The sequence below is a fragment of the Coregonus clupeaformis genome, unplaced genomic scaffold (assembly GCF_020615455.1).
Source record: "Coregonus clupeaformis isolate EN_2021a unplaced genomic scaffold, ASM2061545v1 scaf1828, whole genome shotgun sequence".
Lineage (NCBI taxonomy): Eukaryota > Metazoa > Chordata > Actinopteri > Salmoniformes > Salmonidae > Coregonus > Coregonus clupeaformis.
This window is the reverse complement of record NW_025535282.1, coordinates 29,206-42,429: the sequence shown is the minus strand read 5'-3', so window position 1 is coordinate 42,429 and position 13,224 is coordinate 29,206. Positions and strand designations below refer to the sequence as shown.

Genomic DNA, 13,224 nt, shown 5'->3' with positions numbered 1-13,224 from the left:
GCCGATTTTGCAGGTTTTCCTACTTACAAAGCATGTAGAGGTCAGAAAATCACATTGTATGATTTTTAAGTAATTCATTTGCATTTTATTGCATGACATAAGTATTTGATCACCTACCAACCAGTAAGAATTCCGGCTCTCACAGACCTGTTAGTTTTTCTTTAAGAAGCCCTCCTGTTCTCCACTCATTACCTGTATTAACTGCACCTGTTTGAACTCGTTACCTGTATAAAAGACACCTGTCCACACACTCAATCAAACAGACTCCAACCTCTCCACAATGGCCAAGACCAGAGAGCTGTGTAAGGACATCAGGGATAAAATTGTAGACCTGCACAAGGCTGGGATGGGCTACAGGACAATAGGCAAGCAGCTTGGTGAGAAGGCAACAACTGTTGGTGCAATTATTAGAAAATGGAAGAAGTTCAAGATGACGGTCAATCACCCTCGGTCTGGGGCTCCATGCAAGATCTCACCTCTTGGGGCATCAATGATCATGAGGAAGGTGAGGGATCAGCCCAGAACTACATGGCAGGACCTGGTCAATGACCTGAAGAGAGCTGGGACCACAGTCTCAAAGAAAACCATTAGTAACCCACTACGCCGTCATGGATTAAAATCCTGCAGCGCACACAAGGTCCCCCTGCTCAAGCCAGCGCATGTCCAGGCCCGTCTGAAGTTTGCCAATGATCATCATGATCCAGAGGAGGAATGGGAGAAGGTCATGTGGTCTGATGAGACAAAACTATAGCTTTTTGGTCTAAACTCTATTCGCCGTGTTTGGAGGAAGAAGAAGGATGAGTACAACCCCAGGAACACCATCCAAACCGTGAAGCATGGAGGTGGAAACATCATTCTTTGGGGATGCTTTTCTGCAAAGGGGACAGGACGACTGCACCGCATTGAGGGGAGGATGGATGGGGCCATGTATCGCGAGATCTTGGCCAACAACCTCCTTCCCTCAGTAAGAGTATTGAAGATGGATCGTAGCTGGGTCTTCCAGCATGACAACGACCCGAAACACACAGCCAGGGCAACTAAGGAGTGGCTCCATAAGAAGCATCTCAAGGTCCTGGAGTGGCCTAGCCAGTCTCCAGACCTGAACCCAATAGAAAATCTTTGGAGGGAGCTGAAAGTCCGTATTGCCCAGCGACAGCCCCGAAACCTGAAGGATCTGGAGAAGGTCTGTATGGAGGAGTGGGCCAAAATCCCTGCTGCAGTGTGTGCAAACCTGGTCAAGACCTACAGGAAACGTATGATCTCTGTAATTACAAACAAAGGTTTCTGTACCAAATATTAAATTCTGCTTTTCTGATGTATCAAATACTTATGTCATGCAATAAAATGCAAATTAATTACTTAAAAATCATACAATGTGATTTTCTGGATTTTTGTCCGTCTCTCACAGTTGAAGTGTACCTATGATAAAAATTACAGACCTCTACATGCTTTGTAAGTAGGAAAACCTGAAAAATCGGCAGTGTATCAAATACTTGTTCTCCCCACTGTATATACAAAAGTATGTGGACACCCCTTCAAATTAGTGGATTCGGCTTCCATAGCTGACAGGTGTGTAAAATCGAGCACACAGCTATGCAATCTCCATAGACAAACATTGGCAGTAGAATGGCCTTACTGAAGAGCTCAGTGACTTTCAACGTGGCACCGTCATAGGATGCCACCTTTCCAACAAGTCAGTTCGTCAAATTTCTGCCCTGCTAGAGCTGCCCCGGTCAACTGTAAGTGCTGTTATTGTGATGTGGAAACGTCTAGGTGTAACAACGGCTCAGACGTGAAGTGGTAGGCCACACAAGCTCACAGAACGGGACCGCAGAGTGCTGAAGAGCGTAGTGCGTAGAAATCGTCTGTTCTCGGTTGCAACACTCACTACCGAGTTCCAGACTGCCTCTGGAAGCAACGTCAGCACAATAAATGTTTTTCGGGAGCTTAGTGAAATGGGTTTCCATGGCCGAGCAGCCGCACACAAGCCTAAGATCACCATGTGCAATGCCAAGCGTCGGCTGGAGTGGTGTAAAGCTCACCATTGGACTCTTGAGCAGTGGAAACACGTTCTCTGGAGTGAGAATGCTACCTGCCCGCATGTATAGTGTTTTGGTGGAGGAGGAATAATGGTCTGGGGGCTGTTTTTCATGGTTTGGGCTAATCCCCTTAGTTCCAGTGAAGGGAAATCTTAACGCTACAGCACACAATGACATTCTAGACAATTCTGTGCTTCCAACTTTGTGGTAACAGTTTGGGGAAGGCCCTTTCCTGTTTCAGCATGACAATGCCCCTGTGCACAAAGTGAGGTCCATATAGAAATGGTTTGTTGAGATAGTTGTGGAAGAACTTGACTGGCCTGCACAGAGCCATGACCTCAACCCCATCGAACACCATTGGGATGAATTGGAACGCCGACTGCGAGCCAGGCCTAATCGCCCAACATCAGTGCCCTACCTCACTAATGCTCTTGTGGCTGAATGGAAGCAAGTCTCTGCAGCAATATTCCAATATCTAGTGGAAAGCCTTCTCAGAAGAGTGGAGGCTGTTATAGCAGCAAAGGGGGGACCAACTCTATATTAATGCCCATGATTTTGGAATGAGATGTTCGACGAGCTGGTGTCCACATACTTTTGGTCATGTAGTGTATATTGTATCCAGCATTGAGTTGAATCTAGTATATTACCCCTCTGGACTAATGTTGTAGCTAGGTGATACATGCTGCAATACGTCAACTTTCATTTATACTTTTGGCTTGTACAGCCTAATGATGTTGAAACATATCCTTTTGAAAAATAAGAAACTCCAGCACTTTGGTAATCTTTAACATCGTCCCACCGTTGAATGGATCTCTTATAACTAATGTTTTGGGTCAATAGAGCTTCATCGGGGTTGCATCAAGTACAAACATGGCCTCTTGCCTTAGAGTCATGATGTTGCAGTGGTTAGATTGAATCTGTGTTATAATTGCGAGATGTTTTCTTGAAAGGTGCTCTGAGGGTTTGTTTTAAGCTATACACTCATGTTGTGCATGCTTCAGTTTGTTTTACATACGGCAGAAGAAGCTCTTCACAAGCCATGACAAATTACAGGTTTATGAACATGACCTAATCTAACATGAATATTTAGACTTAAAAGCTAAGAGACCAATGACATGTTTGTCCTTTCAATATTGACAACAGCACAGTGGCATCATCTCCTGAATACAGAGAGCGACGCCAGCGTGTCATCTTATGGCTGTGGTTCTGTTCCAAATGACACCCTATTCTCTTTATAGTGCACAACTTTTGACCAGGACCCACTATATAGGGAATAGGGTGCCATTTGGGACTCAGCCCCTGATCGATTGTCTACTTCCTATAGTGTCTTTTCTCTTCCACTTGATTTAAAATATGTCTCTGTTGATTGGATGCTCAACCATGACAGAGTCACAAACAACATCCTCTCGTCTCCCTCCATCTTCAGCCAGCTATCCTCAATCTTTTCAAAATGACAGTTGGAGTGACATGTGAGAGGGTATTGTAAGGCAAGAGTCTCTCTCTCTCTCTCTCTCTTTCATTCTCTCTCTCTCTCTCTCTCTCTCTCTCTCTCTCTCTCTCTCTCCCCCCCAAGCTCCCCCTCTTGAGTTCATTTACTCTCTCCCTCTGTTTCCATCCCTCCATTCTCCCCTCTTTCACTTTCTCTCTCTTCAACCAGAGGTAGTCATGCCTGCTAAGAGCAGCAAGGCTGACAGCATGGCTTGGAGGCTTGGAGGCTCAACATAACATTACAGCACAAACACACAGGAGCAGGAACATGATGTCTTAGACCTAGCTAATGTAATGTACACACTGAATCATATCATCACATCTATTCCCAACGCCTATTCCCAATCTATGCTCCAACGCATCTTACCATGAATTAGGCCACTATAAATAGTTTATACATTCCCCATGTATAGCAAAAATAGTACTGGTGATCATTTATTTGGCAACCACTGACAAGGGATTACCCCTCTGAGACGCTTAGGCACCATCTACCCATATCTAACCACATTTTCTCTACCCATATGTCATCCGACCACATCCTCTCTACCCATATGTCATCCGACCACATACTCTTTAGCCATATGTCATCCAACCACAACCTCTCAACCCATATGTCATCCGACCACACATCTCTACCCATGTCATCCGACCACATCCTCTCTACCCATATGTCATCCGACCACATACTCTTTAGCCATATGTCATCCGACCACAACCTCTCTAGCCATATGTCATCCGACCACATACTCTTTAGCCATATGTCATCCGACCACATCCTCTCTAGCCATATGTCATCCGACCACATCCTCTCTAGCCATATGTCACCCGACCACATCCTCTCTAGCCATATGTCATCCAACCACATTCTGTCTACCAATATGTCATCCGACTACATCCCCTCTAGCCATATGTCATCCGACCACATTCTGTCTACCAATATGTAATCCGACCACATCCAAACATCATTGTCACATGATTCAGCAGGCATTAAGGCTTGAATTGCTTTGCTAGAGCATAACCAATACCAGGGCATGGTATTTATTATATCCTTATTTATATTATAGACACATTAGCTCTGTTCCAATATCCACACTAACATACCACATAGTATGAAGTACTGACATGAATTCTAAGTAGTATGCTAGTGGACATGTTAAAGAGAACGGGATCTTAAGCACTTACAAAATCATAACATATTGTACGAATGCACTTACTAATTCGTAACATATTGTACAAATTGGAATTCATAACATATCATACGCATTGGATGACATTGTACACAATAGTGCCCAGCTTTCGGGGACCCGTTTTGGCTGGTGAGAGCAACTTTCAGAACTACTGGTTAAAGAGTAGACAAAACCTCTGGAACACATCTTTAACTCTTAGCATGAGTGACAATGAAATATTTAACTAAAGATAAGACTTAAACATATGATATCAATGTGTTTTCAAACATGACACAGTTACTCAGGGATCATTTCATGCATCAATCAAAGCTCAAAGTGATGAAACACTAGATGCTGTCATGTCATAATATGTAAGGATGCACTACAGATACAGCAGTTATCTTATCATTTAAACTGATATCTGTTAAAAGTTAATTTTTTTACTCTCCTATCTGATAATATTGCCTCTGGTGGTATGGAGATTGAGAATAAGGTCTCATGTTTCACAAATGCAGTACATCATCTACATTATTATCTGTGCTAACACTCCTTTACAATAAGCTATTTCAACTATTTAGGGCGCCATGAGTATAATCCAATCACTATCCCGCTCCATAAACAGCAGCAACCACAACAAAGGGCAGGCCGATGAAACAGGGAGGCAGAGCCACATTTAACCTCAAGGTATTTTTATTCCACTTTCCTCTGGGCACATATACCCTTTCTTTCATTTATTATACCCTTCCATTTCCCCTCTCCCCTCTTCCCCTCTCCCCTCTTCCTTCCCCTCTCCTCCCCCCATTCCCTCCCCTCCTCTCCCTTCCCCTCTCCCCTCTTCCTTCCCCTCTCCTCCCCCCATTCCCTCCCCTCCTCTCCCTTCCCCTCTCCCTTCCCCTCTCCCTTCCCCCCTTCCTTCCCCTCCCCTCCCCTCTCCTGTCATCTCCCATCCCCCCTTCCTTCCCCTCTCACATCCCCCCCTTCCTTCCCCTCTCCCCTCCCCTCTCCCATTTTCCTTCCCATCTCCCCTCCCCTCTTCCTTCCCCTCCCCTCTCCTCCCCTCTTCCCTCTTCCTTCCCCTCCCTCCCCTCTTACTTCCCCTCCCCTCTTCCCTCCCCCTCCCCTTTAATCCCCTCTTCCCTCTTCCTTCCCCTCTCCCCTCCCCTCTTCCTTCCCCTCTCCCTCCCCCTCTTCCTTGCCCCCCTCCCCTCTTCCCCCCCCTCCCCTCCCTCCCTCCCCCTCTTCCTTCCTTCCCCCCTCCCCTCCCCTCTTCCTCCCCCCTCCCCTCCCCTCCCCTCCCCTCTTCCTTCCCCCCTCCCCTCCCCTCTTCCTTCCCCTCTCCCCTCTCCCCTCCTCCCTCCCCTCTCCCCTCTCCCCTCCTCCCTTCTTCCCTCCCCTCTTCAGACACCTTGTGCGTTTTGGAGTCGAACAGCCAGCCTGCTCTGGACTGGACTGGACTGGAGCCTGAGCCGTCACTGAGCTGAGCCGCGAGGATCCACTGGGAGATTTTCAGAAGCTAATTCAGCCCCTTTTCCAAACAACAGGGGAGAGCAGATAATTACCTAAGTGGAGATTCTGGAATAACTATGTGCAGCTGGAGGGTACTCTGTCCACAGATGTGCTCCCCTTTTCTCCATCCCTCTTTCCATCCCTCTATCCCTCCCTCCCTGGTGCCTACTGACCCCCCCGTCGAGGGAAGGGATGGAAGGATGGAGAGAGGGAGGGAGGTCTAGGAAGCAATCAAGCCTGATTTGTTAAACCTGTAATTTGCAGGCTGGCTGTGTGGCTTTGATATCTGTGGCACAACTATCAGGGCGAGAGAGAAGAGAGGGGGCGAGAGAGAGAGAGAGACCCGGGGCTCCATAAGTCCTTCCTCCAGAGCCGGCGTGGATAGAAAGAGATGGAGGATGTGGAGGAGGGAGGGAGGATGCAGGATGTGGAGGGAGGGAGGTGGTTAATTTAGGATCGCTCTGCCAGAGAAAGAGGACTGCCTGGCCTCCAGCCAGAGGGCACCAGGCCCCTCAGACAGACAGAGTCCTTGAGAAGCATTACAAATGGCACCCTGTTCCCTATTTAGTGCCCTACTCTTTGACGGGAAGATCTATTAAAACGTTAAAACAGCATAATGAAGCAGGCAGGTGGACAGGTGGGTGAAGCAGAGACGTCGGGATGGATAGAGGGAAGGAGGGAGGGAGGGAGGGCGGGAAGGATGGAGGGAGGGAGGGAGGGAGGGAGGGAGGGAGGGAGGGAGGGAGGGAGGCCCATCCCTGTCCCAGTGGTGGCTCTATCTCTGGGTCAGATCAGACAGAGATGGAGGAGGCTGTGGTCATCAGCCCATCACTACATGTTTGCTTTAGTCGAGGTGAAGCTTGGAGACCTGTTCTCTCCTCTCCCCCTCTCTGTTCTCTCCTCTCCCCCTCTCTGTCCTCTCCTGTCCCCCGCTCTGTCCTCTCCACTCCTCCTCTCTGTCCTCTCCTCTCCCCCTCTCTGTTCTCTCCTCTCCTCCTCTCTGTCCTCTCCTCTCCCCCTCTCTGTCCTCTCCTCTCCCCCTCTCTGTTCTCTCCTCTCCTCCTCTCTGTCCTCTCCTCTCCCCCTCTCTGTTCTCTCCTCTCCCCCTCTCTGTCCTCTCCTCTCCTCCTCTCTGTCCTCTCCTCTCCTCCTCTCTGTCCTCTCCTCTCCTCCTCTCTGTCCTCTCCTCTCTGTCCTCTCCTCTCCCCCTCTCTGTCCTCTCCTCTCCCCCTCTCTGTCCTCTCCTCTCCCCCTCTCTGTTCTCTCCTCTCCTCCTCTCTGTCCTCTCCTCTCCTCCTCTCTGTCCTCTCCTCCTCTCTGTCCTCTCCTCTCCCCCTCTCTGTCCTCTCCTCTCCCCCTCTCTGTTCTCTCCTCTCCCCCTCTCTGTTCTCTCCTCTCCTCCTCTCTGTCCTCTCCTCTCCTCCTCTCTGTCCTCTCCTCTCCCCTCCTCCTCTCTGTCCTCTCCTCTCCCCCCTCTCTGTCCTCTCCTCTCCCCCTCTCTGTCCTCTCCTCTCCCCCTCTCTGTCCTCTCCTCTCCCCCTCGCTGTTCTCTCCTCTCCCCCTCTCTGTTCTCTCCTCTCCCCCTCTCTGTTCTCTCCTCTCCCCCTCTCTGTTCTCTCCTCCCCCCTCTCTGTTCTCTCCTCTCCTCCTCTCTGTCCTCTCTTTCTTTCCTTCCTTACATGCTGGTTATTACAGCTCTCTCTCTCTTGCTCTCCATCTCTTCTCTTCTTCCTTCTCTCTCCCTTCTCTCCCTCCTCCCTACTCTGGTTATGACAGCTCTCCCGCTCTTGCCCTCTCCCTTCTCACGCTCTCTCCCTCTCCCCTCCCTCTGTCTCTACACTGGTTATGCCAGCTCTCTGTCTCTACACTGGTTATGCCAGCTCTCTGTCTCTACACTGGTTATGCCAGCTCTATGTCTCTACCCTGGTTATGCCAGCTCTCTGTCTCTACCCTGGTTATGCCAGCTCTCTGTCTCTACCCTGGTTATGCCAGCTCTCTGTCTCTACACTGGTTATGCCAGCTCTATGTCTCTACCCTGGTTATGCCAGCTCTCTGTCTCTACCCTGGTTATGCCAGCTCTCTGTCTCTACCCTGGTTATGCCAGCTCTCTGTCTCTACCCTGGTTATGCCAGCTCTCTGTCTCTACCCTGGTTATGCCAGCTCTCTGTCTCTACCCTGGTTATGCCAGCTCTCTGTCTCTACAATGGTTATGCCAGATCTCGGTCTCTACCCTGGTTATGCCAGCTCTCGGTCTCTACCCTGGTTATGCCAGCTCTCTGTCTCTTTCCTGGTTATGCCAGCTCTCTGTCTCTACACTGGTTATGCCAGCTCCCTGTCTCTACACTGGTTATGCCAGCTCCCTGTCTCTACACTGGTTATGCCAGCTCTCTGTCTCTACCCTGGTTATGCCAGCTCTCTGTCTCTACACTGGTTATGCCAGCTCTCTGTCTCTACCCTGGTTATGCCAGCTCTCTGTCTCTACACTGGTTATGCCAGCTCTCTGTCTTGCCAGGGTGTTTTAGGGCTGCTGCCTGGGCATAATGATGGATTTGTGCTGCTGTTGCATTTTCAAGTGATGCTAGTTTTTATTCTATTGAAAAACAGATATGACAGATTAATACACTTAAGATGAAGAATTGGCGGGGGATCAAGTCACAGCCAGCAGCCCTTAGCCTTAAATGAGAAATATTTTGAAGCTGCAGGGCCAGTTTTATTACTTTAGAGCACTGATCAGTTTATCATTTTGAAACTGCCTAACTCTTGTCATTCATTTGGGATATTGTATTTTGAAACCCCCAGAACAATTTAGGGACATATTGGGCATGTCTATCGGTACAAATTCATATCTCAAGCTAATTCCATCAGACTTATGATGTTGTATTTACCATGTCATTGCATGTTTGGGAACCACTTTGGTACTAAGCCTACAGGTATAATGCTTTGTTACAACTTGTTTTAACCATGTACGAGCCTCTATGGAGTAGGCTTATGTTTTCATTAAAGGCCCAGTGCAGTGAATAACTGGATTTTCCTGTGTTTTATATACATTTCCACACTATGAAGTTGGAATAAGACTGTAAATTGTGAAAATGATGATAATGCCCTTTTAGTGTAAGAGCTGTATGAAAAGACCACCTGAAATTTCAGCCTGTTTTGGTGGGATGGAGTTTTGGCCTGCCTGGTGACAAGCGGTAAATTAGTTAATAGACCAATAAGAAAGAGAGTTCTGAACCTCTCTGCAAATAACAGCTAGTTTTCAGTTTCCCTTCCCCACTCAGATCACTCCCAGACAGTCCTAGCAAAATTATTGCTTGAGACATTGCTCTATGCTAAGAATTTGAATTAAAAACAAAATCACAGTAAGGTACTTAATTGTTACCAAGAAATGATTTAATAATGAGATGAAAACAGCTTCATTGGACCTTTAAGAGGCGGTTTCCCAGACATAGATTAAGCCTAGTCCTGATTCTCCATTCAAAGCACTTCTTTGTCCAGGACTAGGCTTATTCTGTGTTGGGAAAAGCGGCCCCAAATCTCTAAGAAAGTAAATCCACCTGACGTAGACGATGTATGGATTGCCGTCGTTAACGCGGATGGATGTATTGATCCTTCTGATCCCTTCCTCTCGGTTACAGGAGAAGACATACTGAAACACATTACAGAGAAGAAATAGTCTGCTACATGATGCATCAGAACAGGGTGATAATAGTCTGCTACATGATGCATCAGAACAGGGTGTGATAATAGTCTGCTACATGATGCATCATTTGTTTGGGATAAAAACATAGCACAAAGCACTATGGTCCACAAAACATTTGCAATTATAGGCTATATCAGCCAACATAGGCAGTACTGTAAACAACAATGAAACAGCAAAATCATCAAAGACTTCATAGAGACTCGAAACATGTAGTCTTTTGACCAGAGCACACAGGGCATCCCACATTAGTGCACTATATAGAGAATAGGATGCCATTTGGGATGCAGAGAAAGCCTCACCTGTAGCATTCCCTCCTGAATGAAGAGCTTGATGAAAAAGAAGCCCCTGGTCAGTCCTCCTTGGTCCGCGTACAGGATGGTCCCCTGGGCCTCCCGGGTCTGAAACCTCACAGTGATGTTGTTGTTGGCACCAAGGTCCATGCCCTCAAACTCCAAGTAGGAATTACCAGAGTACTGGACGTAGCTGGAGTCTGGAGAGGGGGACAGGGTGGGAGAGAGGGGAACAGGGTGGGAGAGAGGGGAACAGGGTGGGAGAGAGGGGAACAGGGTGTGAGAGAGGGGAACAGGGTGGGAGAGAGGGGAACAGGGTGTGAGAGAGGGGAACAGGGTGGGAGAGAGGGACGGGGAGAGGGAGGGCAACAGGGTGTGAGAGAGGGGACAGGGTGGGAGAGAGGGGAACAGGGTGGGAGAGAGGGGAACAGGGTGGGAGAGAGGGGAACAGGGTGGGAGAGAGGGGAACAGGGTGTTAGAGAGGGACGGGGAGAGGGAGGGCAACTTAGAAACGTGTATTATTTCTGAAATCTTTCAACACCCTCACAGAACAGAGCGCTGAGAAATTGGGCTATTGTCTTGAAGGTATTCATTTTTCTCCTAAATATTGTCTGTATCATACTGTGTACCTGCATAGTGCTTTGAAACAAATATGAAAACTGTCTGTTTGGTACGTCACTATTCAGCTGCGATTCAACACGTCATCCCTATTGAGATGTCAGTCTATGAAACAGCGCCAGGGGGTCTGCATTTTAATTCTAGAGGGGCAAAATGATACAAAAGGACCCTTCAACTGAGTGTGTGTGTGTGAGAAGTCATAACGCCAGACTCGAAATGTAATTATGCTCCATAGAGAGGATGCCTCCCAAATGGCACGCTCTTCTCTATATAGTGCAATACTTTTTATCAATAGGGTGCCATTTGGGACGGAGTCTTAGTGTTCTTCATAGAAATATGAAATATGGATCTGAACAGAAATAATGTATCAAAGGCTTCTGATTGTGATTGCCCCTCCTACAGAGTGTCAGAGGAGGCAGGGAGCTGTGTTTCTTTGGTTTGCTTGAGAGTTCATCACTGGTATACCATGAATGACAAAATATATAGGCCCCCTACAAATCTCCTTACGTGTCAGTATATAGGCTTTTACTAGCTAAACATGCATACACTACAAAAACCTTACATTCATCAAACTGGGGTAGAAAAGGACTCAAAACAGTTGCAAACATGGACATGGTTATTGTCTGAATATTTACTAAAGCAGATGCAAGCAAGAACACTCAACACAAAGGATATTTAAGTTTTCTAATTCACTTAGGATACTGACTATCCACTAGCCAAACTGTAGAGTACAGTACAAAGAGAATGGCTAAGGACATACAGATGGTAACTGAGAAAGATTGATCAGTCTGCATTCACCAGAGCGGAATTAAAGCCAGGGTGAAGTTACAGGAAAGAAAATGACATGAAAAACCAATGTGCTGGTGCACTCCAATGGTAAACACTATAGGCCCATTGAGACTTGGTAGAAGCTGCTCTTAGAATAAGGTTGTCCGTTGACTGGCAGAAAATCTAAAGGCATGATGGGAAATACTTTTTCCCATCAAAGCACTCTTGAAGAATGATATGTTTGGAAACGTATTTATGAGGAAGGACTGTTGACAGATTTCATAAGAGCGAAAACGTTTCTTCCTACATCATTTCCAAAGTAGCATCGTAATGCTTATTGAACTGTATACTGTAAAATGACCTGTCCACATGGCCCCTCTGGCAGTGTGTTGGACTACAACTCAAAGTAACTGCAGTCAGTGAACATGTATATTTACACCCTGAAGACTGCATGACCCTAAATACTGTAGTATTTAGAAACAAAGTCACATATAAACCCATAATGAAATTACACATTAACAGCATAGTCCCTTATAGCTCTGTGAATGCGCTAGGTTTAAAAAGGAATTGTTAAAAAAATATATTGTCCTGCGATTGTTAAAAGCCCTCACACCTCTCCCGTTTATGGGCTGTAAAGGGGTAAATATGATTGCTTTGCTACAGGCTGTGAAGCATGTAAATGACACAATATACTGAAGGTGGAGAGAGAAACAGAGAAAAGAGAAGAAGCCTGGCTGAAAGGAATTGAATCATACAACTTTATTACATGGCTCATTGTATAGCATGATATCCTGCTTCATATCATCCATGTCAGTAGGCAATTATGGGACATTTCAGGAAGGCTTGTTCTAATGCCTGGAAGTTTATTGAGGGTAGTGACGCAGACAGTTTTAAGAGACTGACTCGGGACTCCAGAAATTTGGGGCAGAGAGAGCATTAGAGAAACTCATCATGCTTTATGTACTGTAGTTTTCGTGTGACAAACGTTGCCATTTGTTGACAAAAAAAAGCCCCATCCGGTCTTCAAAACCATGTTATAATCACAAGCGCTCCCTAATACACCTGTCTAGTAGTTCTTCTCATCTGTCTCTTCTGTTAAATGGCTACACCCCAGAAATCAGACAGCCAGATCACTGTTAAATGGCTACACTCCAGAAATCAGACAGCCAGATCACTGTTAAATGGCTACACCCCAGAAATCAGACAGCCAGATCACTGTTAAATGGCTACACCCCAGAAATCAGACAGCCAGATCACTGTTAAATGGCTACACCCCAGAAATCAGAAAGCCAGATCACTGTTAAATGGCTACACCCCAGAAATCAGACAGCCAGATCACTGTTAAATGGCTACACCCCAGAAATCAGACAGCCAGATCACTGTTAAATGGCTACACCCCAGAAATCAGACAGCCAGATCACTGTTAAATGGCTACATCCCAGAAATCCGCCTCTATAAGGTTGTTGTTGTGATTTATCAAAAACTGCTAGAAGTGAGACATCTATCAACATTGGTTAGACTTTGAGTCCCAATAGACCAGCCTGTTTGATCTGACGGAGGGTGGTCTCCAGGAAAGATAGACTATGAGTTATGGTTAAACCACTACCCTGAGGAGAAGCCCCAAAACAGCACAGAAGAAAGAAGAGACA

At 46.8% G+C, this 13,224-nt stretch overlaps 1 protein-coding gene across 1 annotated transcript in view; it reads right to left on the bottom strand.

The window, feature by feature from the left end:
* The window catches only part of LOC123487738, a gene marked incomplete at its 5' end in the record, with an annotated part of 94,777 nt that overhangs the window by 56,790 nt on the left and 24,763 nt on the right, over window positions 1–13,224 (bottom strand). The window contains 2 exons of the mRNA XM_045218822.1: window positions 9,754–9,845; window positions 10,199–10,389. Of these exons, the coding sequence (XP_045074757.1) occupies window positions 9,754–9,845; window positions 10,199–10,389 (283 nt within the window). The remainder of the gene's footprint in view (window positions 1–9,753; window positions 9,846–10,198; window positions 10,390–13,224) is intronic.